The sequence below is a fragment of the Pungitius pungitius genome, chromosome 7 (genome assembly GCF_949316345.1).
Source record: "Pungitius pungitius chromosome 7, fPunPun2.1, whole genome shotgun sequence".
Lineage (NCBI taxonomy): Eukaryota > Metazoa > Chordata > Actinopteri > Perciformes > Gasterosteidae > Pungitius > Pungitius pungitius.
In genome coordinates, this window is record NC_084906.1 from 8,256,527 (window position 1) to 8,283,404 (window position 26,878).

The 26,878-nt window shown below is 42.8% G+C and overlaps 2 protein-coding genes across 5 annotated transcripts in view; one reads left to right on the forward strand and one right to left on the reverse strand.

Annotated features, from left to right (window-relative positions):
* patj (PATJ crumbs cell polarity complex component) overlaps positions 1 to 19,438 on the reverse strand; it is a 104,388-nt gene extending 84,950 nt beyond the window's left edge. For 3 of the 4 annotated variants that reach the window (XM_037468577.2, XM_037468578.2, XM_037468575.2), the window contains exons 1-15: positions 19,359 to 19,438; positions 17,212 to 17,271; positions 16,944 to 17,122; positions 14,550 to 14,735; positions 14,335 to 14,474; positions 13,676 to 13,853; positions 8,199 to 8,327; positions 6,108 to 6,356; positions 5,832 to 5,934; positions 4,744 to 4,832; positions 4,492 to 4,621; positions 971 to 1,026; positions 841 to 897; positions 523 to 657; positions 42 to 242 (exon numbers count right to left, since the gene is read on the reverse strand). In XM_037468577.2, the coding sequence (XP_037324474.2) occupies positions 42 to 242; positions 523 to 657; positions 841 to 897; positions 971 to 1,026; positions 4,492 to 4,621; positions 4,744 to 4,832; positions 5,832 to 5,934; positions 6,108 to 6,356; positions 8,199 to 8,327; positions 13,676 to 13,853; positions 14,335 to 14,474; positions 14,550 to 14,735; positions 16,944 to 17,122; positions 17,212 to 17,233 (1,854 nt within the window). In that variant the 5' untranslated portion in view covers positions 17,234 to 17,271; positions 19,359 to 19,438. The remainder of the gene's footprint in view (positions 1 to 41; positions 243 to 522; positions 658 to 840; positions 898 to 970; positions 1,027 to 4,491; positions 4,622 to 4,743; positions 4,833 to 5,831; positions 5,935 to 6,107; positions 6,357 to 8,198; positions 8,328 to 13,675; positions 13,854 to 14,334; positions 14,475 to 14,549; positions 14,736 to 16,943; positions 17,123 to 17,211; positions 17,272 to 19,358) is intronic. The other variant, XM_037468576.2, reaches the window with a different exon arrangement.
* A 642-nt stretch (positions 19,439 to 20,080) lies between these two features.
* On the forward strand, positions 20,081 to 25,182 carry tm2d1 (TM2 domain containing 1). Its single transcript, XM_037470475.2, has 7 exons — positions 20,081 to 20,247; positions 20,653 to 20,726; positions 21,469 to 21,577; positions 21,802 to 21,893; positions 22,579 to 22,652; positions 23,554 to 23,668; positions 24,582 to 25,182. Exons 1-6 carry the CDS (start codon positions 20,084 to 20,086, stop codon positions 23,662 to 23,664), a joined length of 624 nt encoding a protein of 207 aa, XP_037326372.1. The 5' UTR covers positions 20,081 to 20,083; the 3' UTR covers positions 23,665 to 23,668; positions 24,582 to 25,182.
* The last annotated feature ends 1,696 nt before the right edge of the window (positions 25,183 to 26,878 follow it).

Consider the following 26,878-nt stretch of genomic DNA (forward strand, 5'->3'; position numbering starts at 1 on the left):
TGTTGGTGGTTGGGTTAGGGTTAAACTCTTGAGACTCTCACCTCCTCCACACTGGGTTGTGACCGTCCTAATGGTTCTGGTCCAAGTCCAGGTCGTAGAACAGGGTCATGTTCAGATTCAGATTCTGGTTCCAGGTCAGAGGTCGGGTGTCGGCAGCAGACCAAAGTGAACGGAGGAGGCACCTCTTTGAGAAACGACAGCACCTCTCGACGGGACTTGCCGTACAGCTGCACATCGTTCACCTATAGACACAACATTTCCAACCAGGAAAAGCCAGAAGTTTTGCCAGCTCAATATCTTAATGCAGAGGCTTAATGCAGTGTCATGCTTAAACAATTTCCTGATTCTATTCCACACACGGTACAATTTGATCGTTGGCTGTGCAAATAACGACACGGCAAAGGCCAACCGCAGTGATTCGCAAACCAATTGGTGACGTCATAATAGTTAAGTCTGCCTCTTAAATATGGTCTATTATTTAGTCCTACAGTGTTAGTCTGTCGGGTAGTGTACTGTATTTACCTCCAGGAGCTCGTCCTCTGGTCTCAAGACTCCATGTTGGTCCACGGGGCCTCCAGGCACCACAGAGGAAATGTAGTGGTGACCATCGAACGAGTCCAGCTCGACACCAAGACGCACAGTGTGGATGGGCAGCAGCTTGAGGCGACAGTATAAAAGAAAAGTCATTGCTAAAATGTCATTGAAAGGAAAATTCCTTTAAAGAATAAAGTATTAGAACTTAACTGCATCAACTGGAACCTTCAGAAAACTACATCAACATATTTCTATTCAAATTGAAAAGGTAACAAACACCATAGACAGACAAAGTGAGTTTCTCACCTTGGAGGACTTTTGCAGCTCTGCATCGTCTTCAATGAAAGGATCCAACTTTACCACCTGACAACACACACACACACTTTAACATCCAAGATGGACAGTGTGAGTGAAATGTGGGACAGTGTGATCTTACCAGAACTTGGTACTTTGGTCCCAGCGCCTGCTCCCATTTAGCCCTTTGTTCTGCATCTGTAGTTACAAAAGTAGTGAAAGTACTGTAGGACAAGTACAGACAAGTTTCTCACCTACATAGCAGGCAACACTCACCAGTTGTATAAAAATCAAAAGAAAGAAGAGGACATTCTATAAAACGTTTTTTTTCAATTGTTTAAAAAAGAAAATCTAATAACAAACAAAATCCTAGAAAAGCAATCCTAAACTGCAGGGCAGAGAACCATGCGACCCAGAAGTATACATTCTTGACTTTATGTGGACTCATCATTGTCCCTTTTATTTACCAAGACACAAAACAAAGTGCTGCTGCACAAAAAGTTTTGTTGGAGAGATGTGATGCAACGTGTAGACTGTGGAGGAACATTGGCTGCTTGAATGAGCCAGGACAGGTGGGACACAAAGGGAGTTGACTACGGCTACGGTAAGTAACACATGATAAACCATGAATACGTGGCATGACAACAAAAAACCTTAAGCACGTTTGGCTGTTGCAGTTCACTCCGACAGGTTAAATGGGAAACTGGTCATCAGCTGAGGCCAACGAGACGGCTGCTATTCATGCTAATACACGTAGTACTATTACACTGATGGCAGTACTGCTCCAGCAGAATCAGCATGTGCAGAAGCTTTTCCCATTGCTGTGCTGCAGTGCAAACCTTTGACGAATTTCTCAGTTACAAGCAGAAATCTAAATAACTCAATTGTGAAATGTTAAGTGAGCAACATCAACTGTGGAGCATGTATGTGTGTGTGTGTGTGTGGGGGGGGGGGGGGGGGGGGGGGGGTAATGCATTTGTACACGCACACCTACACACAAATGTCACTTAAATCAGCGAAGAATAAATGTGTTTTCCAGTATGGACATGAAACACTGCAAGTCAAAGTGACTAAGGAAAAGCCTTGGCCTGCTCCCTGACCCCCCCTGAGGCGGATTTAAAAAATCTCCTCATATGTTTGTGTGCTATTTTTGCAGCAGGTCTGGCGGCGCTACAGCAACAGCCTCTGATTAAATTAGCATTGCTAACCCTCGCCTTCACGGCGCAATTAATCTGCGGCGTTGGGCTGAATAAACAGGGTAATACATCGCGGCGAGGCTGTCAGACAGCTCGGACACTTTACATCTGTTGGCCCGGGAGCGGGCGCGCCGATCGCTAAGTGTTAGTGTGGCGTTTTGGCCACTTAGCAAAGCTAATGAGGAATAAAAAAAAGAGGAAATAATTCAAGGAAGAGTGCTGTTAGAGGCCTGCATTGACATGTCTGCAGACGCTACACTTAGTGGCCTTGCTTTCCCTTTTTTAAGCCACTGATAATGATCCGAGCTCATTCCATTAATCCACTTCCTGTTATGCATGGCTGAAAGTGCAATTTTCAGAAAAGGTTCAGGATTTTTAGGATTTTTCTGGTAAGGAAATGATTAGAAGCACATGTTAAGATAATAAGTAGATTAGCTTGCAACACGAGAAATATAAAGCTGTAGCTGTTTACACTTTTTGGCTCAGTAGTTTCTCCCAACTCGACTTGTGATTCGGTCAAAGAAACACAGCGCTCTCTCACTCTCCAGCAACAATGTGCGTGTGCGTGCGTGTGGGCTGACCACTTTCCAGTGGTGCCGTGTTCGGGTACAGCGGCTCGACGCTTTGGACGAGTGGCCTCTGACCTCCAACGTGCTCCTCGAAGACAAATGAAACGACTGCCTCTCCACTGACAAATCATAAACATATTCATTTCTACCATTCCTTTCTCCCATTTCTATTATTCTTGGCATGAATTTGGCAAAGACTGTCTGCCGCGGTCCTCAGTCTTTCATTTAAACCGTTGATCCGTTTACATTTCTGGCATTTGTACAACCTTTATTGTTTTGTTTTTATTTTATTTGCACTCTTTCCTACAACGGTTTCCTTCTGGGTGAAAAAAGGTGTAATAAAAAGGATATCACAGGTTAAATCCTTGCTGAGGCCCACTTCAGTACAGAACACTGTTCTCCAAGGGAGCAGGGTGCTCTATCCTTTGACCTCCACACTGATCATTAACGTCTATATAATTGGGCTTTATGTTCCTGTCAGGTCCATCATACCTCATCATCAGTCCCTCTAGATAAGAGAGCCACAGAAATAACCAGAAGTTGGAAACTCAGATGGCTCTCCATCCGCTGTGTTTTCTCAGTAATTAAATAAAAAAGACGTCTGGGGGAGATAAGAGCCCTCCACTCCCCTTCGGTCCCAAAAAAAAAATCACATGTTTCTCTCCGGCCCGAATGGTGAAAAGTGCCGGCCCACGGGGCCTTGAACTGGGTGAATTAATCTCTGTGGACGCTGGATGTGGAGGACGAATTGCAGGCTTTACACAAAGAGTTATTAGGAAAAGGAAAATTACACTGAGTCATAAACAAATTTGTCATCTTAATCGGGGCGAAGGGCGCAGAGGCTGGGAGGCATCGCAGAGGTAATAGGAAGAAAGATTCCCGATAAATTCCACAAAGAGAGCTCACTTCTTTTGCTGGAGCAGATTATTGTTTTAATGCCACACAATCACCAAGTTGGCAGGAAGTCCCTTTACCTCATTAACGCCAGATACGCAGTGTTTCCCCTTCCATTTAAAAAAGTGTACAACCCATTTAAACAATGTCAATTTTTTTATCGCAGGATTGACATTTTCTTTTTTGGGGGGGGGGGCTGTGACTGTTGTCTGAAAATGTCAACAGGCTTGTCTGTTTGAGTATCTGGCTGAAAGCAAAGTAGTAGGCGTACCCTATTGGTAACCTAACTGTTGCAGTTCATTGTTTCTGAAATAAGAGGCCTGACTGCTTTGTTCACTATTAAGCCATAGTTTAACTGTACTGTTTAACTATACGCTGAGTCCTTGTTTACCTGAAAAGAAACATTTAGAATAGATAAGAATGAGTTAACTATGACATAAATGCGATAGATTGTGATTAAATATTTTAATCGTTTGACAGCACTAATTATTATTATTATTTCTTTTTGTTATTTTTCCATGCATGGCAGTTCCACACTGATGTAGACACTGGACTATGTCCCTGAATATGTCCGTATGGCGCTCGCAGCAGCGGGGCAGAGAGCACCAGAGTAACTACTACCCCCCCGCCTCCTGAAGTTGTAAACACTGGATATGCATACGTGTGACAGTATACCCATATTTTACTTTCCATTGTCTTTTAACACTTTGAGTCCCCATTTCCCTTTAAGTATTCATCTGATGATTAAGTGGAAATAAGGATCTGTAGCGTCCATCAACATGACGATATATGAAATACATGAAACATGATACATGAAATATGATCATTTCGGCCATCGCTAGATTAATAGCAATGTGTTTGGTAAGATCGTGTGCACCAAAGCATCACAGAGCAGAAAGAGGGGAGTCACTGGACCCGTCGGAAGTACCAACAATGGCCCTGACTCTGCATTAAGGGTCTATGGGGGCCTCTGAAAGGAGATCTCTCTGTTTATATGTGCTTACCTTTATCCAGCGACTTCTCCGTGGTTCTGGCTTTCTTCCGGACCACACTGAGAACGACAGTCCGACCCGTCTGCCTCATCACGTCCATAACCTCCTGATTGGACAGACCGTGGAGACTGACGCCGTCCAACTGGGCAAACAGGCGAGAGGTCAAAAAGAAAGAGGGACAAGGGAACTCGTTACACACTAAAATATGTACAGCATACATCCGACACATGTAGGTGAATATTAATGATTGAATAAGGTCGTTACAGCGAGCAGTCGGTCGTGAACCCGGATGTTCCCGCTGTGATCTGCAGCGCTGCCTGGAACCACGTGTTTCACAAACACACCCACGGCATCTAAGTCAGACACAGACAGTTCCATTGGAGCGGTACAAATCACAGGTAATAGGCAAAACATAAACACAAATAACAAAAAATAATACACAGAAATATGAATGATATGAATTGGATGAATCGTGTCATTTTGAGTCCTGCAGATGCTACTCAGTAAAGAACTACAACCTGCCTTGCATTATTCAATAAAGGAATACATCTATCTTAAGACTGGTGAATGGTTCTGCGTCTGTGTCTTTACGCGCAGTTGTGTCGACGGACTTGTTTCAATTAATGGTTTAAAAAGGCTTGCGCACCAGAACACTAGGTGGAGTAGCGTTTTTTGTTGAAGACGACCCAGAGAGTGAAGTCTCTGTGTCTGAAAGTCATTGGTTTGTTTATATATATATATATATATATATATATATATATATAAAATCAGAGAATTTTTTTAGCCCCTGCATCGCCACTGCTGATTTTCATCGCCTGTTTTTTCGTGGACATATTTATCCCGTATTTTCCTCCACACAACTTTGTGCACCCCTCGACCGGCAAACAGGCATTTGCGGAGATCTCGCTCCATGAATAGGAGGCCATCTGCTCTTCCTTATACAGTATATATACACTCATACACTCACACTCAGCATGGGGTACCTAATAAAGTGGCCGGTGAGTGTAGTCCGCCAATGACCGGTTGTATAGGTGGTCATATTTACGGATTTCTTTGGACAAAAGCTCTTCAATTAAAAAAAGAAAAATGGCAATGTGAGACTCCGGACAGGACTAATCACAGCCTTGCAGGCTGTGTGAGGCTTGCGTAGCTTTTGACACAAGTCTAAAAGAATTGGTCGACGCACGCAAACATGCAAGAAACACGAAAGGGGCTCTTGCATGTGCGTGACCTTGCGTTTCTCTGAAAACGCAGAACCATAAACTAGGATTAAGTTGGCTATGGTATTTCCTCTATATTTTTAAACTGTTTGACCGTGTCTTAGTGTGCTTTAACTGCCAACCCCTCCCTACCTTGGCTGGTCAGGGGGTTGTATCCAACAATGGAAATGCCGAGGCTCTGACCATCGTTCTTGCTTAGAGGAACCTCGTGAATTTCATATCCCTCCAGGTTGGGCTGGAAAACAAACAGAGTCCATTTATTTTAGTTCGGACTGCGTCTCCAAAACCAGCTGCATACAAAACACCAGAAACAAGAAGAAAACAAACGTTTATCTTTGAGGCCTTCTCCTAAATGGTGGGACTGGGCGTCTGAAATGATTCTCGCCAAAGGTCCTTCTGACTGCTCACCGTTTTGCTTATGTGGCTTTGCGGGGGTAGAACCGGAAGGCGGGGCGGTAAGGAGGAGACGGGGGCCGAGTCAGGAGGTGGTGGGGGAGGCGGGGCTGTTGAAGTTTGACCCCGGGGGTCCCTGGCGATCAGTAACGTCACCTGGCTCCCGCACCCCTGCAGCACCTTGACAACCTGGTCGCTGGTGAGGCCGCTGGTGGGCGTCGCCCCGATGCGAAGGATGTGGTCACCTGTCCGGAGACGCCCGTCCTGACAGGAGAAGCAGTATGTGAGCCAATACATTGGAAGATATAGTGTAATAATATACAGGAATAAGTGTCTCAGGTTGTGGCCTGTGGTCTCTATTTCAAACAGGATTGTATTGGAAACAGATTCCATTCATTTTATTTTGTATAGCCCTTCTGTCCCGAAACCCTCACATCGGCACAGAAAAAAATGAAAAACCCTTCCGTGGGGGAAAAGGGAAGAAACCTTAGGGAGAACGTCAGAGGAGGGATCCTTCTCCCGGGATGGACAGACTACAATGGATGTCATTTGTACAGAATGAACATATAAAAGATGTACAATACATTCGATTCCTATAACAGATGATTCAAATAACTGCGAGTAATAAGCCAGGAATACGGCAGGACCACTGCAGGGACAACCACCATCACATAAAACCACCATCCACAGAAGCTTAGTGGCAGGTATCAGCAGGGTCACGGCAGGAGGCGGGAACAAGGTCCAGATTGAACCATGATCCATGGAAACCTATGAGGCGATCCTCTCTGATCCAGATCAGTTATCATTTGCAATTATTTACCGTGCTGACAGGGCTAACAATTCAAACTTTTCTGAAACTGCTGACATAAGTAACAGGGTGTACCCGAGGGGGAAGGGAAGGGTGGGCTCCAAAGACGACGCTGTCAGTTGGAACGGTGTCCTAAGCTGAAAACCGGCCGAGCCGGGATCCGACCAGCTGGACGCGCTCACGTGCACCAGAAGCACGACGGGCAGGCGGCCCGACCGCCTGCGTCAACACAAACAGGAGAAGCCGGGTAACAACACATTGTCTCTCTGTCCTCCACGACATCTTTACATGGATAACAGTTGTTTGCTGCTTAAACAAAATTCACAATGGGAAACGCAGCTCCTTTAAATTGATTGAAATGCTTCTGCGGTTCTTTCTTTTTGTAATTCTTAACATCTCACAAAAAACTGAGCTGCAGGCCAAACAAGTACTTAATTCGTGCTGTGGGGAAGTCAAAGAAAGGGGAGCAACGATGAAAGGAAACAGCAGAGATGGGGAGAGGAGGTTAAATGGCAAAGGGAGATAAGAGATCGAAGATGATGACGATGAAAAAAGACACAGCAAATCTGCACATACTTAAAAAAAAGGCCCACCGGGTGGTTCAACATGTCTTTGAGAGAAATGAATCTTGTCCAATTAATCGAATTAATCCACTTACAAGGCAATACTTCCTCTCTCAGTCCTGCTATCTGTTCTGATGCACTGCTCGTCCTGTAACAGTAGTTCATTCAGAATACGTCCGCAGAGCCTTCATTTCTGCTTAAGCAGCACCCGTTCAGCTGATCGACTTGTTTCAGTGCTCTCAGAGTCAACATCAAAAATCCCCTTTAGAGCTTTCCCCAGGGTACAAGAGTACTGGCGCAGTATTCTGGGCTACTGGGATTGTTTTAAAAACGGTGCAACGTGTAATATGTGGAAAAAGTATAAATAAAATCTGCAAATTAACGTGTGTATTGTATTGCAGATATCTGCCGAACGGGGGGGGGGGACGACAACCAGTTAGCCTCTGGCACGTCCTGTATCGGGAGTTCTCTTGTTCCAGGAGTCCCTGCAGCGTCCAGTCGGCTCGCAGTCTACCATGAGAGGGTAAAGCGGTAGAGCCGCCCCCAGGGTTTGTCACACCCGTCAGCGCTGTTATTTATTAATACAAAGTGATAGAAACAAGAAAAACGTCTGTCCCTTTGGGTTCAATTTGAATCTCTACAAACCAAAATGGTAGTTTAATAACGCGCCCAACGCTGAGGTTAGTGTATGTTTTTTATTAATATGATGATGTAACACTCATCAGCTGAACTCACCTTGTCTGCCACGCTGTGTGGGATGAGCGTCCTGACCACCACTCCGGCCGTCCTCCCTCCCACAATGCCAAAGCCCAAACCAGAGCCATCGTTCACCAGCTCGATTTCCTCCACGTGACCCCACTGCTCCTTCAGCATACAGACAGAGGACAAAGATGTTCATTAACGGCTAGGCTGATAAGGGATCAGTCATTCAAAAAGACCTCAACCATTCAAAACCGACACAAATGAACATTTGTCTGGGAATCTTTGGTTGTTTCCCAAAGGTTCACCAGGTTGTTACAAAAATGTCTTTAAAAATTAAGAAACCTTTATTCTAAAAGGTCAGGAATGTTATTTGTCTTGTTGCTGCAATGCAAACAGTGCTGAAACTATAAAGTGCAATTTCATTAAATAAGTCGATTTACAACAACTTGCTATAGATAAGAGCCATTATAAGTATAATTTAAGTGCCACAATTTAGTGTTTTGAGTCATGGTATATAGTCTGACAACTTCAAACAAACCCTGGTGCTACTACTTTTGTTCTTGTTTGTTGTTACCTGTTTATGTCCCTGGGTCCCTGAAACAGGGCTTTGACATGCAACCTATTATTCTATTGATATTAATAAATTTGCTGTTAACATACAACATGTTGATTTCCTTAAATCCAGCAGACCTTTTTTTTACTTTACTTCGAGTCTTTCAATAACCATCAATTGTTGGATGTTCATCAGTTTTGCTGCTCAAAGTGTACCATTTGTAGAACAGTTAAATAAGGTAGATGATGAAAACTTTCACATCCACAAAATACTTGAAGGTCTGTAACATAAAAAAATAACCTGTTCATGTGCAATATTGCAGCAATAAAACCATTTCGTTACAGTTTACGCAAAAGGCCGAACGATCTGATTCTTCTGGCCGATTGATGATGTAAATCATCCTGAATGAACATGTCCACAGGATAAAGGTACACAGATATTTGGTAAGTAATGCCTCTCGCCCACACACAGCAGGCAGATTATGGCTCCTGTGTGTCCGTGTGGACAGCCGTGCAGTGAAGCTCATGCCCCGGGACGCTTTGTGTAATGAGTGAGCAATAATATAAATAACGAGTTACTATTGTTTGGCTTTCTAAGGTGCAGCCAGCCAAAGGAGAAGGCGCTCACGCTTATGCAAAATCTCCTCCTTTGGTATTTGACGCTGTGCTGATGTCGACAGGCCCGGCGTGCTTCTCTGAGGATTTGCCAAGGATTGTAAGATCACAATTCTTGGTATCGCCGATATTGATAATCAAATGTACAATCGGTTTGGAGTGTGAGCCGCTTGCAGTCCGTGTTTCCTCCACACACACTTTCTGTGGTTGCTCGTTTGGCTGTCGGCCGCTCGGAGATAAAATGACCTCCACAACAAGGTCAACATTTTCTCAGCTTTGAGCCATAAACAGACAAGCATGCTGGAAAATTCTAGCAAGCGGTATGTTTTCATGTGTGACTCGACCTCTGATTGACAGGTCAAGGCAGTGAAGAGCCTAATCTTTCGCCAGTTGTACTTTAGTTAATTTACTTTTTGAAAAGGTCCCTTCAGGTTTCTTTTATTGCACAATCAGTTATCTTTTATCTCCGTTCTTTCTGCTTTTTGTTATTTTTAGGAAAGCGCTAAATAAATGTGCAAATCAATCCGCTGACATGCTGTCCTAATCCGAGGCGTGGAAATATTCACAGAATAGACATAATCTGTAAGATCATATCTGGTCAGACAGGTGAATATATACCAGTCTTTACGAGCGAGGAGTTTCCTGTCAGCGGCCAAAACCACTCCAGCACGAAGAAGGTTGGACATCATCGGCTGCGATGGCGGGTAACCGCCGCCTGAATCTGCCTGGCGGAGGAGCTATGGCTTCGGGGGAGACGGATAGTTAGCCGTGCCACAACAAGAGCAATAAAATCCCAGCCAGAGTTGTGTTTTTTATGCCCACGGCTCCATTAAACGTGACCTCGGTGCAGACGGGACATGAATAAAACAAAAGCGGGGGGGAATCGGAGGCCTGGTATGCGGGACGTGGCTCGGGTCCAATGAGCCGAGGGGAGGGGGAGGGGTAACAAACAAGGGGGGCAGTGTAATGCTGTGTGATAATGACCCGCCGACTGAGCGAGGCAGAATCATTAAGGCCGAGGCTAACCTGTTCACAGGCCTGCTCTACAGGACGAGTCTTTTATAGAGGAGGGCCTTTCTTCTGATCACATAAATGTCAAAGCACTCAAACATGTGCATGTCTCATCTTAAACCCAATGAGGTGACTCAGGATATTGTACCATCTGCTCTGTATAGATTATCTCCTTACATCCCATTAAATTAACTCTACTAGAATACATTTCTGTAGGTCAACTGTTTTGGTGTTACGGTCAGAATGCCGGAAGGATTTAAGGACTTTGAGATTGAACCTTGATTTATTTGGTTAAAGGCGTTTTAATGAGTCAAAGTATCCGGGCATCGTGCTTTAGTTGTGCTGCCTCTCAAATACACATTCAACACCTTTTCATTTGAAAAATATTTTTAAAAATGTTTTCAAGGTAACGGATGCTTCAACATGACAACATCTAACTTTTCGTGGTGCTTCAAAGCACAGCTTCATTATTACAATAATGACTTATTCCGATGTAAGTAAGACGTCTATGTGAAAGGACTCTACTTCTCTCTTGATTTAATAACCCACTAAACTTTGTAAAGAGGAGTTTATGGTCTCAACCTCTAGTTTCAAGTCTTCTTCAACACAGCATAGCGGTGATTTAGTGAATTATGGTCCATTTAAGGTCAAATAGACCATAAAGCAGGGTATGCTTTAGGGCAAGCTTACTTTGATTGACAGTTTGCTGCAGCTGCCAGAGACGTGCATGTATCAGTCAGCCTCCTGCTTCACTGCATCCAGATACAGTATCGAGATGCATCTTGCATGTTATTGTAATAATAGTAATATCCAATACTATAATATATAGGAATGTGACGGAGTCCATTTTTGCATGTAAGAGCACTTTTATATTTGAACTAAAATTTGCTGATATTATAAAGCTTGTTATCAAATACTCATGTTCAGGTATTCCTAGCCATTTGGTGTGTGAAGCAGAGATACAAAAATATAAAAAAGGATATAAAAATGATTGATTCAGCTGTTCAAATTAAAAGCCTCTTATTTGGTAGTTAAAGTTGATGGTCGTAATAACATATTTTGTATTTGTTGAACAGAATAATGCTGAACATTGTTGGAAGTAAATGCAAAACACATATTTTAGATTAAAATAATGGGAGAGATGTCCAGTTGTTTTTAACCTTGGATCAGTAGTGCTGCCATATATTCTGATTAACTATCTTGGCTTGACAAGGACATGATGAAGCTGTCAATGTCATGGCTGAGTCAGCAGGGCCGTCTATTAGTGATGACATGAGACGGGAACCTCCAAACACCAAACATTCGGTGCTTTGATTTTGGACTTGTGAAGAAATCTGATCATATATTTACTAAAATCATTTTCCACAGCCTTACATGTTTTGTTTACCGGTATTTCTTTAATATTTCAAAAAAGAAAAGTTAAAACAGCAAAATCTCATGCAAGTAGTCTGTTGATGTTAAAACACACTTAAGAATACTAGGTTGTAGAACTTCAATGTTAAATGTTTTCTCTCGACGAGGACACAATCTGTTGTGTGAGAACATAAGGCATATACTCATGAGTAAGATTGCCTCCATTTGGTGTGAATATTCTGTTTAAGAGCGAGCATTGAAATAACCTGTAGGGTTTTATTGATCGAAATGTTTGACGAACGCAGCAGTATCTTTGGTGTCTTATAAACCTGTTCGGATTGTGTGTATGATGTGTTAAATAAAGAAATCGATTAAAGTCCACCAGAATCCTCTCATCTCCACGGCCCACAGTTTGGTACTGGTTTAACAGCCAAACCCGTGTCAAGCTCATCCCAGCTCACGTCGCTTCCTCATACATCAGCGTCTCTGTGCCTCCTCTGCACTCCTTCTCCCCCGCCTCGCATGCCAGTCATTGACTCGTCCGTCATGTCAACATTCATTGATCGCCCCTCTCGGAGACTTAAAAGCATATTGTCAGGGGCGACACTGCAAGTGGAGCACTAACTTGATTTCCTATAGGCTTTAGAGGTCCTAAAAATCATCAGAGTCAATGTCAACAGACTTACGAGTCGTCATGATCAGGAGGCGTGGTCTAAAAGTGACCTCCACTTATGATTGATGGCCTTCCTTTGACGGCCAAGCTACTGGGTTTTACAAAATCAGCTGGTAAACTCCCACTGAGCCGGAAGACTAAAGAGTGAACAAACGTGCAAACGTTTTGTTCCAAAATGAGAAAAGCTGACAGGTGGTTTTACAGCATACCAAATAGTCATTTAAATTGTCATTTGGAATTACTTTTTTCAAAATCTAAGTGTGTTTGCATTTTTCTCTCCAACAATCAACAGTTAAACTTTAGTATCAAACATGCAGCTTCCATCTGGAGTTATACTGCATCTAATCTCACCTTTTCAGAATCTGCTGAGTGAGCAACAAATCTACAGATCATTGATCGGAGGATAAACGGAGAGAAACAACTCTGAACCACTTAAACCCAAAATAATAAATTGTTTCTTTTAACAGATTTAAAGACTGTTACTTTGTTTGGTCGTTAAACCGTCATGGGGTTATTTGATAAAAAAAGATCTGGTCCTAGAGACATTGTAATACATCTAGATTCACTATCAATGTTTGGGAAATATGACCTCTGTTTGTTTTTTTCTTTTTTCTTTGAAAATGATCAATGATATTACTGTCACATTGCTGGAATCAGGATGTGGTTTATTATAAATAAATCAGTGGGACTGAGTGGTACTGACTGGGATGTTTAACAATCACCCAACAACCCCGGGCGCTGGAATATACCCTCGCACATTTACTCAACTACTGCACAACTATTTCAAGGTGCTTTCTCACTGAGCTGGATTTATCTTGGACGTTTAGTTGTTCATCCCCTTCCTGCCAAGTGAAAACCAGCTACCTCCAGTTAAGTGTTAATAAAATCCTCCTACTTCTTAACATAAACCCTTGAATCAGCTATAAATGCATCGTCAACATATGCAAAGTTTCTGCAGAATGAGTGTTTTTTTATTTTGCTGCGGATACAAAGCATATTTTTACATGAGTAGGGTTTTGAAGGCGGGGCTTACTGTAAGCCATTCATTTCACAATGTGACAATACTTAAGTTAAGGATCTGAATACTGGTCGCTATCAAGACCTCTAAAGCGCACAGATTACATGATTGACAAACAGAAATGTTGTCATTTTAAGTGGAGTTATTAAACTTTAGACATGCATTTTAAAAATACAAAACGAGAACATAACCAACTGATCAAACCACCATGTGAAAATTGTCCCGAGAACTGATTTTGGAAAGACCCAAAGGAAATGCACTTAGATGCATTCTATGGAGACATCTTACCGCGCCGACGAAGGCGGGTGACAGCGGCGCGTTGCCGGGGTGCTCCCTGGCCACCACCATCTCCACCGTCTCCCCCAGCTGCTGCAGGAGGGCCAGCGCCTGCTGCTGGCTGATCCCCGGCTCCAGAGGAACGCCGTTAATCACCAGGATTTGGTCCCGCTCCTGGAGACGCCCGTCCCTGCAGCCCAGACACACAGACAGGGACTTTTAACCACCTGGTACTGAAGAATGTCTTCTTGAGACATTTTGATTTTAACAAAATAACAGTCGCCAACGTATTGCTAAACAAAAACATATAATAAAATGTGTCTCTGTAAACAGATGGAAGCCTGCAAATGACACGAGGAGAAACAGGAGGCACAAGAAATGGATTTTTCTCTGTCGGGATTAATTGATAGTTCGATCAAAGATGAAAGAGTTACAACCTGTATTTTTAAGAATTTGTCACTGAATAAACAGACACCAAAGAGTGCATTAACCAAAATGTTAGCACTGTATTCACGTCAGTGTCACTCCAGCAAGGCTCGCCTGGAGGCCGAGAGAGTCAGTGCTCTTCTCAAGTTACTCTGCAAGAAAGAAAACTACCTTTTGGAAAGTAAGCTGCCAACTTAAAATATAAAAAAAACACCTGAAAGTGTCTTTAAGTGACTTTGTGTTACCTGTGCGCGATGCCTCCAGGCTGGATGTGTTTTACGAAGACGTCCTGACTGCTGCTTCCTGCGGGATTCAGGCCGACCACACTGAAGCCCAGACCTCCGGACAGAGGCCGAGTCAGCTGACACAGCTCTGTGTGACGGCCCTGCACACGCACACACACACAGACTTAATGTATCTATATATGCAGGCTGTGTGTTTCCTAGGTCACTCCTCCCACCTTGGCGGCGGCTAGGATCCACTTCTGCAGGACGGGATCAGACAAGGGCTGAGACGAGCCGTTGGTCAGCGGGGAGGACAGGGTGGGCGGGGCCGAGCTGCTTGCTGGGTTGACCGTAGTCATGATCAGCTGACCCTTTTTGGAGAAACTGAAGTCACTGTTGGCGTCGGGCGGCATGCTGCTCAGCTACAGCCGGGAGGAAGAGGGGGGGATGGAGGGGGGGGGGGGGGGGGGTTGTTAGACTTCCTTAACCAACCATAGAAAGCTTTCTGTCATAATCTAAAACATATCTTCATTTATTGTAGACGACCCTGTTTTTCATCAATTATGATCTTTCTAAAAATGTATTTTATTTAAGTCGTAAGATGTATACAGTATCTTATTATTAGCAATTCGTGTATAGTAAACACATCAACAAATACGTTATTATTTCAAATGTATGAGTTGTTTTTAATTATTCCTGCACTGCCTGCTGTAAAAGCTGCACATGTTCACACGTTAGCGTATTCATATTGTTGGAAAAACTGCAATAGGGTCACGTCATAGTCAGCAGGGCCTTTTAGAGAGTAGAGTGTCCGTCCCCCCTTAAGATAAAAACTGTACGTTGTATCAGCTGATAGACGATGGGGTAAAGAACATGAAAGTCCGTATCCAACGGCGATTAACAGCACTTGGCAATGCAACGCCCACCCTCGGGTTTCATTATGTCATCTTTCACCTTTTACATACTGTATGTATTTTACATATAACCATGTATTACTATGTACTTCAGAGTTTGAAACATCTGGTTAGTCCGTTTGTGGTCTCGATAGCTGTGTTTACTGCAGTGACGATGAAGTTCAGCTCTAATCCATTGATTCGTGTTGCTAACTTTAGCAAGGGAAGGTGTTCTTCCCAACCACTTCAATAACTAAGAGCAAGCCGGGTGGACAAAGGACCAGATCAGAGTCTCACACACACAGGTCAGTGTGCACATAATAAGGCGGCCTTTTCGTGACATTTTGTTCTGGTGTGTCTTTGACGAGCCGGGGGGGGCGGGACTTTAGGGTTTTGTAACCACACAACAACAACAACCACACAACAAAAGTCAGCTGTGACGGAGATAGGAGGGTGAGACGGAGAGAAAAGAGAAAGAGACGTTCCATTTGCAAGGACGTTGTTGACAAAACAGAAAGGCGTGGAGTTTATGAAAATAAATAAAAAATGAAGTGGTGTGGCTGGCGGAAAGTGGAGAAGAGAGAGGAGAAACCAAAAAATCAATAGATTCCTCTGCAGTCTCCCTCTCTCTGAACAGGTAATGTATTAATGACCTTTACACTTACATTGTGGAAACTTATCAGTCTGCGGCTTATTTAGGCGCGGGCTGACGGAGCAGGATCCCGAGCCACTTCATCAATACCCGCCTCGACAAGGCCGTTACTCAAACCGAGACACTAGATATTAAAGCTTGATAGATCCGCAGAGAGCTGGGAGGGAGGGAAAATAAATAAAGAAAAAGGGAGAGAGGTGCCCCGCTTCATACACCCTCCGCTGCCTTCCACCCTGGCGCTTTCATAGACTCAGCTCTGACCTTCGCAGCACTTAGAGTATGAAGCCCGCCGTCGGTTATTGCCATTATCTTAATTTGGAGCGCAGATTGTTTATTGTGAAGGCTGTGCGTCAGTGCGAGCTGGGGCTGAATACAGATGGGGATGCAGAGGGGAATGCAATACCCCCCCCTCCCACCCCCAACTCAGCCCACACTGTCAGGTAGGATTATGATCATTTGAAGTAAAAGATCTGAATACCTTCTCCACCACTGTGCGGCTTCAGATGGAAAGATACTGACAACTTCATGTGAGATAAACAATAATCGTCTTTCCCAGGACGAACACTTCAATAGCCTTTATTTTAATCATTAGGTTGCAAAATGCACTAATAGCTGCATCCAGACTTCCTGGAAGGTGGGGCTAAAGGGCTCCTTGTGCCACTGAGCAACCTTCAGAGGAATCCCCCCGCCTCCAACACACACACAAGAGACTTGGATACCAACCATGGATGCATCCATTATCCTGAAGAGGATACATCCCAAAATATGTAAATCACAGCTAAATTCATCAGCAACTAAATATAGAAAAAGTAGAATCCTCGAACTATAGTAAAAGGTTCAAATTAACTGTCTTCTTAAAAGGTTTTTTTTATTTACTATCTGAGGTGCTTTAGAGGATGAGAAAAGGAAGATAGAAGAAAAAAAGGGGTTCTTTGTCATACTTGATTGACTGTGATTTTACATCTGGGCTGTCTAAAAGAGGGGGTCATCTACACTGGAACCCGGGTTCTGATGCCCTCCTGATGTTCCTCCTGACCTATGGGACCGGCGCATTGTGAGCGTGTGCGCGGCGTCCTGGCCCTCACCTGGCTGCGCAGCTGTTGGATGGAGTGCTGCAGGGTCAGGATGTGGCTGAACAGCGGACTCTGCAAGGTTTCGCTCAGGTTTCCCAGCGTCTCGCTGTGGGTCCAATCCTCCCTCTGGACCAGCTTGGCCCGCAGACGCTCCAGAGCTCCCAGGACCTGCTGGCGCTCGGCCGAGGACGCTGAGGACCAACGCGGGGACGGGTTCATCACACAGAAGCTAATGGAGACCGCGAGTCGGCGGGAATGTGGCCCGGGAAAGAGGACTTACCTGTGGGGACATTTTCAAACATGGCCGCCCCTCGCTCTCTGTGCGTCCTTCTGGATCAATCTGAGCAGAGGAGAGACAGACACGTCCTTTATTCCACTGGCCAAAATGGACTGAGGTACAATTGGTCCACTGCAGACCTAAACAAAATAACTAAATGATTAACAACTTGAACAAACAAATGTTCATGCTTAACCCTGATGAAAGAATATATTGATTTCTCTCCTAGTAAATTATTCAAATTCCTTAAGGTTTCTTTTTTTTTCTAAAAATCACAGAAGATGCACTATGATCGTGGTGACAATGCAGCTACTCATTGTATGGTGGCAATTGTTCAAAAAAAGAAAGCGTGTTTATACCAAGGGAAGGCTCTTCATCTGAAACATCTGCAGGAATCTATGCTGTACAGTATCTTAGCATCATAGCAGAACAACCACTGACCAAGAACATCGTTCACACAGACACAGAGAGGTGAGCCTGACATGAGACTGTGACAAATCAATCAATAAACCCTATTGAAAATTAAAACGGGAGAAGATCAGATCTGGCATATCATAAAATATACTTTTACTCTGGAAATAATTCTTTTTCATTTGCAGTTTTTTCTTTGCCTCTTTTTCTGTTTTCAAAAGACTGCCCTCGTTTCCTTATTAATCTCAACATGAAGTCGTTTTAAGACTAGTACAGCATCTCCAGGCCACTGGTTGTGTGCAGTACTGATGCTGACATTCATTTACATTTATTTATTCCATTTATTTCTGCAGGTTCAAATCATTTTGGAGATGCACTCCTGCAGCTTCTACTTCTAAATGTCACACAAGATGATTCAAAAAAGACATTTCAAAGCACAGGTCAGTTTTACTTAGTAAAGAATCTGACTTAAGATTTGAGGCTCACTGTCACAGGAAGGAATCCAAGAAAACATCTGGCCAGATGGATAATTAGGGGGCTGATTTTGTATTCATTGCATATATTCTAAGTTGGGCAGTGCTGTTCACCCCAAAAACCCGCAGTCCACATTGCACCAGAGACCATGTTAAATAAATGTTAAATGTGCACAATACATTTACCAACAGGTCATGGAACAAAAGATGAACTGCTTCACCAAGACTTGATACTGTAAAGAATTATGAGTTCCAGCCTGTTGGTCAAAACTGTCAGGTGTCCTGCTCATGACTCATCTGTAGTGGACCATGTATTAAAATACTGATACATATTCAGATCTTGATGCTTATATATTCTACGCAGTCACACATTCCCACTCCACTACCTCTCAAAATGATCGTTTTAAACGTTTTTTTAACCTTAGTTTACAGTTTTCGTCTCCTTCTTAGGATGGACGCAAAGCAGGCGTGGTGCGTTCAGGTGCGTGTGTCTCGCAGGTGAAAAAGCCTCGTTATCAGCGTTTGCTCAACGCAGCTTGTTGAAACAAATTGAAAGCAGAGTCAAAACAACTTTTTATCAGGTGGGGAAAACATACCCCACCAACATTCGGCCAGGCCGCTAAATAAAGTAACAAAGACACATAAACCCGGACCAAGACTCATTTAAAGTTAACGTTTACACGGTGAAATCTGCCATCACACCTGTACACGTTCACCTGAGAAACCAGGAAGTGAAACTCCGCTCCATAGGAGGGGGGAAACCATTCCTTCAAACTATAATAAACAAAATATAAATATATATGTGCTCGCCTTTATGTTGTGCTTAATCTATTATATATTTACTGTCAATCTGATAGCGGCAGGTTCAACTCGCAACAGGTGCATCGAACTTATCAGACCACCCGAAGAGAAAGACAACTAATAATTATCTAACTGTTAGACGCCGTTGCTTTAGAACACGCGCTGTTAAAGGAGCATCAGCAGCAAAATGGGCTCCGTCGTGTTGTTTTTTTTAGCTTTCACCGAAACAAAAAATATTACAACAACTTCTCCTCCGTCTGCTTCATTACTTAACGTAAGACAGCGACGCAGCTAATCGTCGGCTACCATTAGCATGCTATGTTAGCTCGTTAATTAGCGTCTTATAAACCACGTCATGTAATATTTAGTGCGGACTAACATTCGGGAGGCAAAGACGCTAATAAATGGTGAATGTATAGACAAGAGACGGGTTAACAAGCGTGTTTAAAACTGGTGAAAACTCACTTGAACTGTATCCAGATTGGTAGCAGTGTCGCTTTAATGCTGCGTCCAAGTGCTGTCGGACCTAGAAGCCCTGTCCTGGAGAACAGCTGGGACGTAATGTAACTAAGTACATTTACTACCTGAGCAGATATTCTAAGATACTTTTACTTCATTGGATCATTTAAGTTTTATTGTAGTCTATTATTCTACTCTAATACATTTTAAAAGGAAAATAGTTAATTATGTTCACTTTACTTACATGACTTGAATTTATTTTATTTCTTCACATTCCCATTTTAAGATAAGAATGCATGATATTCTCTTTTTATATGATGCAGGACTATACTACTAATCCATTAAATTGTACATAACGTATTTAAAATGTCTCCACATTGATAAACTATAAATAAAGATTAACTGATCTTAAATGCTTAGTTTGGTAATGAAAGAGGATACTACAATAAAATAATAAAACACTATAAAGGAACCATTTATTTTTTAATATAGCACAATAAAAAATATGTTTGTACTTGTATTTGTATATTTTTAATTCAAGATGTTTACATGCAAGGACGTTTTTTTGGATATAGGAAGAACAATACTGTGCTCCAAAAAAAATCAACAAATCCCCAAAAGTTATTATTATTCTTCAGTCAAACAATGTAATAATGTAATGCACAATACAATTAAAACACACATTTCACACATTATAAACCTCTGAGCTACCATTTTTCTGTATTTCTTGAATGCACCCATGTCACGTGACAAAGTTAAACATGGCGTCCTCCCGAAGACGGCTAGTTTGTTTACGCTCCGGGATTTGGAGCTTGTTATTATACAGTGTTTACACTCATTTGAAGCTTGTTCTGTCAGAGGAGGTGGACAGCTGCGACAACTTGAGACTCGGACAATATCCTTTAACTATTGTGTGATGACGTAATTCTAATTTAACGGGAGATAAATCGGTTTAGCGGTCGCTAGCGTTAGCTGCAGCTAGCTTTGACGTGTTGACAACCTAGCTAGGTTAGCCAATTCAGGAACAAGCTTTACAAAGTGCTTTGCGATTGAGAATGGAATCAAAGACATTTAGCGGAGAAATAGTGGCTAAATAATTTACTCAGAGACTACATCTCGCTGTATATTTAAGCATTTCACCTGCAGTCGTCTCTAACGGTCGGTTTGAAGCGTACCAGCTGTTTACACCAAACGGCACACCCATGCCTGCCCTGTTTCCACATCTGGCCCCCGCGCCCCCCCGTAGGTGCATGTAACTCTGTCGCTTGCCGTCTGCTTGGCTCTCCTTCACTCTTCTCATGTATCTCTGCAACGACCCAAAGATCAACAAAGACACGCAGGAGCCAGAGAACTGCACAGGCATGACTGCCTGGGGTGAGTGATTCACGCGGCAAAGCGGATCCCGTCTTGTCTTGTCCGTCCTGCTGAATAAACTAATCGAATCCATTCGAATCCAGTAGCGACACTTTTCTGTGCATCCTGTCACATCTTGACCTTTAAACGCGACTTTTCAAAATCCGACTGGAACTTTTTCTGTGGGTAAAGCAAGTTCAACGACGATTGATTCTTGGCTTAAAAACAGGTTTCAATATAAAGATAGAAGCGGATCAGTGTCAAAATGAACCACCACATCACCTGTTGATGTAAATATGAAGACCATGAAATTAATAGTCTTCATACAATCATGTATTATTAAAAGTATATATTCATACACTCAGTTCATTTCATTTAACCATTGCTTCTCATTTGATCTTTTTACTTCCTGTTTATCTCCCTCCCTCTCTCTCCAGATAACTTGATTTGTATTGTCATTATCTTTGCTATTCATTCCCTTTATCTTACACACGCAGTTGTATTTTTTATGTAAACTAGTGTAAGTCGTTTTTACTTTCATGTTTTTAGAACCGATACACAAGGCTATGCGAAAGAATGTGAGTTGGATAGCAAGTGAACAAAAACTAGGATTCCGACAAGGAAGGAATAAAGTCATGATAGGGAACGTTGATAGAAATCTGACACCTTCAATAGTTTGCTGTGTGTGTGTGTGTGTGTGTGTGTGTGTGTGTGTGTGTGTGTGTGTGTGTGTGTGTGTGTGTGTGTGTGTGTATATATACAGTGGAGTGCCTTCCAGCTCCAAACATCAGCTGTCGGCTCTCCAACGGGACAGAGTTCAGGTTCAGCGGTGAGGAGGTGGGCTTCAACAAAACCATCCCCTGCAGGAACGTGTGAGTGCTCTAACACACACACACACACACACCAACCACCAGCTTCCTGTTGAGAGGATAATCTGTCAGCTGAAAGGTTGAATCTTTTGTTACCTTGTAGCATATTTTACAGCATTTGCAAAATGTGGAAATGATTCTCGTTAAGGTCTCTTTTGTTTCAGCATTTTAATTGTAATTGTCATTATTGATTGCTGGGAAAATACTATTTTGATCTCTCCTCCCAGGAGTGGTTATTCCTACAAAGTAGCTGTGGCTTTGTCTCTGTTCCTCGGCTGGCTGGGGGCAGACCGCTTCTACCTGGGATACCCTGCTCTAGGTACACCTGGGCACACGCACACACACACACACACACACACACACACAGGTAGGAGCCATCTAGTGGACGTCAGAGGACCTGCAGCTCCAACGCCTCCAGCTGCAGTCCTCGCTTCCTCTTCCTCCTCCTCAGGAAGTCTCAATGTGAGGAGGAGCATGGGGTTGCCATTGCAACAGTTCCCACATTTGTGTTTTTCTCAAACTTGAATTAAAGAGTCTTTGTTATTGACTGACCTACACGCAATAGACCGTAATAACCCGTAGAATAACGAGTTATTATCTCCTTCTTTTAATGAGGCACCTGCAGCAAGTGGGTGTCAGATTGATATTTCTGTAAGAAAAATACATTTTTGGATGACCTCCACACAGCAAGCCAACAATATGATTAAAATCTTAAGAGGTCCATCCTCTGTGGAGCAAAACAGTTGGAACTTTCGTCTCAAACCTGAATCTCTGCTAACGCTTGAGATTTATTCATCTAGTGTGTATTTTTTTCTTTTTTTCATACCTGGCAGTTTACACCTGACAAAAAAAGCAGAAAATCACTTTAAGCTGAGTCGTCTCTTTAATGCTCAAAAACAGCTGATGAATTTTCTGTTAACAGAGATCACAGATGGAAACCTGATGGAACTCATCTATTCATACAAGTTGGAGCTGAATTCTCTCTCTCTCTCTCTCTCTGTCAGGACTATTGAAGTTCTGCACTGTTGGTTTCTGTGGAATTGGTACTCTGATCGACTTCATACTGATCGCCATGCAGGTGAGTCACAAACCCAGTCGGGTACCGGTTAGAAGTTGCATTTTGTATTTGCACATACTCGTATTTATAAGACTTCATATAATAATGTTTAAAAACGTGACCATTTCATTTCTGGATTATTTGGCAGTTAACTGATTCCTTATATGGTTAAAAAGAAGAGGATCGATTTCAGCGAGACGCACGGCCGAACAGCTTCACATTATTAACCCAGCAGCAAGTGGGACGGGGGCAGAGGGGGGGGTGTGGGCGCTGATGAATAAACACACATTATTTCTTACCTCCATCCGCCCTGCAGCACCGCCTCCCTCTGGGGGCTGCAGGATGAGTGATGCTTCCTGAAGTTCTCTAATGGTCTCTGAGAGGACGGAGAAAGATGGATGGAAAGGGGGGTTGGAGGAGCAAACTACTCTTCTCTCTTCAAACGTTTGAGATAATAGAGGCCACCGATCCATCTCAAGGTGCTGGGGGGGGGCAACAGTGGACCGGTGGACGGATCAAACGAGTGGTCGTCTTCCCCGTTCAACAGATCAGGGCGATTCATTAAGTCTCAAACCCACCTTAAAATACTTGTTTAGTCCTTTGGGGAACAAATCCTAATAGCACAAAAAAACGAAATTAACAACCAAATGTGATTGTTGATTTGAACTTCTGTTTGAGGCCTTAGACAGGCTTAAAGAAATGTGGTTTGACCACTTGTTAACCAGTGACCAGAGCAGGTCACATTACAGCTTTGTGTGCCGAGTAGATCCATAGAAGTCAATTCAAATATATCACATTGATATTTGTGCATTTCAATCTAAGCACACACACACACATACACATGTGTTCTTCCCTGCTGGTGTTATTTCTCGCCTGTGTCTCACAAGTCGTCCTCTCTGCTGTCCTCTGTGTCCCCCTGCAGATCGTGGGTCCCGCTGACGGGTCAAACTACATTGTGGATTATTACGGCGCCCGGCTGACCCGCTTGTCCATCACCAACCAGACGTACAGGAAGCCACACCTGTCTCTGTGAAGCTGTGAGTTCACTGGAGAGCCACAAACACCGGGTGTCCTCTGCCAGCCCGTCCTTCTGTACATAATGCATCCATACATACTGTACTCGCGATGAGTATTCACAAGTCTGTTCACTAAGCCGACGCTAGATGACAACAATGTGCAGGAAGAACAGCTGACTGCTGCCACAGCCTCGAGAGTACAGACACTTGATTCAGAAAGAAGTTCAACTTCACTGTTCAAGGTCTCACACACACAGACACACACACACACACACACACCTCTCTCTGTCTCTCATGGGACGGAGTGGTTAAATATCAGTGTAGAGTCAACATGGGGAAGGTTTCGGGGAACAAGAAGGCACACGGGTGGAACAGAATTCTCGTCTCGCTTGGAGCTGCACATACAGCGGTGGAAAGTATCCAGTACCTACGTATTAGTACAAGTATTTCCTTTAGAACTCCACCACCACCCTGAGTACAACCTAGTACTTCTTTCTTTCCAACCTTTTTGCTACATTCAAAAAGTAAATTAAAAACAAATTATAAATGAAAAAGAACCACCAAAAAAATACATAGACAGAATGAAAAGAATAACCAAGTTCCAAATGGAAAAGGGTATACGTGTTTTCTCTGAGAACATGTAAAACATCTGCTGCTTCTATTCCATGTATCAGAGACGCTCAAATTTTCTATTGTTGAGGATTCAACTACAAGATTTACACTTATTTCTATAGCGTAGTATTGCTCCTTTTAGTTATTAAATATTTTGCATTATTTATCAATAATGTATTAAAAAACATTTTATTTGTTTCCGTGGAAATCTGAAGGTTCATAAATCTAATTTGCTTCCGACGTGAAAACGATGAATATAACAATGTGGAGTCCAGATTCCTCTGTCACTATAATAACTATATTCTTTTTTTTTTCTCTTCAGGTCCATCATATAAATACAGAGAGGACTGCTGGATATACTGACCCTGACATTGATAAATGGACAGTTTAAGGACTAAAGTTATTAAAAGCTGCTTCAACCCGAGCCTTCAGAAGAGCCGTTAGCTCCCAAACTGTAAACCTTCACGTTTTGTCTTTTAAGTCCCATTTCTGTCTTCACATCTGGTCAGTTTTCTGTTTTAGTGATTTAGTTGTAAATATATTTTGTATTATTATTGTGATGTTTTGCTGCTGTTTCATCTTTAAGTTATGATGCTGTTCCAAAATAACTGACTTTGTAAATAAAAAGTTCCATTTTGTGCTAATCTGCATTTCACTGTTTTTATAAAACATCGCCGTCATGTTGAAGTTGACAAGAGTATTTGAGGTTTGCCTTGATGTTCTTTAGTTACTTCATATTTTACTTTATATATCATGTGACTGGACTCTGTTTTTTATTTGGTCCTTTGTTATTTGTCTTTATCAATACTTGTATGTTGAGGAAACTCCTGCAAATCCCAAACCTGTGAAATCCTATTATAGACAATATGATTGAAAAGGAAAGTATTTTGCACAAATACCACAATTAAACATTTCAGTTTTGAGACAGTGAATCTATTTTCTGGTACCTTACTTTACATCTTCTGTATTTAATACTGCTTCTCCACTACGTCGCAAAGGGAAATATTGTACTTTTAAAATTCTTAAAGTTACTTCTCTTAGAAAACAATTAGTGTTTATTAAATTATAAAATAAGCGGCACCTAAAGTGAGGAAAACAATATCAGGCATCAATAATTCTTCCCAAATGGGACATTTGGGCTTTACAGTCTGTACAGTTGCAACATCATCTGTCGAGAAACAGACCATTCAATGGGGAAAAAAGGGAAGAAATGTCAGAAGAGGGATCCCTCTTCTGGGATGGACAGAATGTAATGGATGTAATGTGTATAAAATGAACAATGTAAAGCATGTACAATACATTCAAATCCTCACAGAAATGATACAAGTAATTGCAAGTAGCAGAACAGGTGTACGGCAGGACCACTGCAGGGACAACCACCATCAGATAAAACCACCATCCACAGAGGCTTCTGTGGGGAGGGAGAGCAGAAAGATGTTGGTTTATGATGACAGTAATATGAATCATATTTAAAGTAATGATGATGGAGCAGCAGGTGTCAGCAGAGCCCTGCCAGGAGTCAGAACCGGGGTCCGCCCGAAACTATGATCCACGGAGACCTGCTAGGCGAGAAAGCACAAAAAACTCCGGGAAAGAAGCTTAATTAGTGATGTACATTAATAAAACATGGATGATTGTGGGAGGAGAGAGTGAGAGTGTGAGAGGGGCTCGGTGTGTCCTAAGAAGTCCCCCGGCAGTCTAAGCCTAGAGCAGCTTAACTAAGGGCTGGTCCAGGCTAACCTGAGCCAGCCCTAACTATAAGCAATATCAAAGAGGAACGTTTTAAGCTTTATCTTAAATGAACTGACCGAGTCTGCCCCCCGGACTGAAAGTGGAAGCTGGTTCCACAAAAGAGGAGCTTGATAACTGAAGGCTCTGGCCCCCATCCTACTTTTTAAAACTCTAGGAACCACAAGTAGCCCAGCATCTACGGAGCGCAGATGCCTTGTAGGGCAATACGGTGTAAAAAGCTCTTTAAGATAAGACGGTGCCTCACCAGCAAGTGCCTTGTAGGTGAGGAGAAGTACCTTAAATTCTATTCTTGATTTAACAGGAAGCCAGTGCAGAGAGGTTAACACAGGAGTTATATGATCCCATTTCTTAGTTCTTGTTAATTCACATGCTGCAGCATTCTGAATCAGTTGGAGAGGTTTAAGCGATTTACAAGAGCAGCCTGATAACAAAGAATTACAGTAATCCAGTCTAGAAGTAACAAATGCATGAACTTGTTTATCTGCATCACTTTGAGACAGGAAGTTCCTGATTTTCGATATATTACATAGATGAAAAAAGGCAGTCCTTGAAGTCTTCTTTATATGAGAGTTGAAGGACATATCCTGGTCGAAGAGAACTCCAAGGTTCTAGACGGTGTTGCTGGATATCCGAGCAATTCCATCCCTGGAGACTGTATCATGTGACAGCTGACTTCGAAGGCCATGGTGTGCACATCCTCTTCTAGGCATTCTGGATACAAACGACTTGTTCTAAGGTCACAAAAAAACCGTTGTTCATTGCCATCTATTTACCGACAATATATTTCTGCCAATAGATCCTGGTAAAAGCTACAAACTCGTCCTTCCATGCGTGCATTATAGATGAGGCAAACTGGGCTGAACCAAT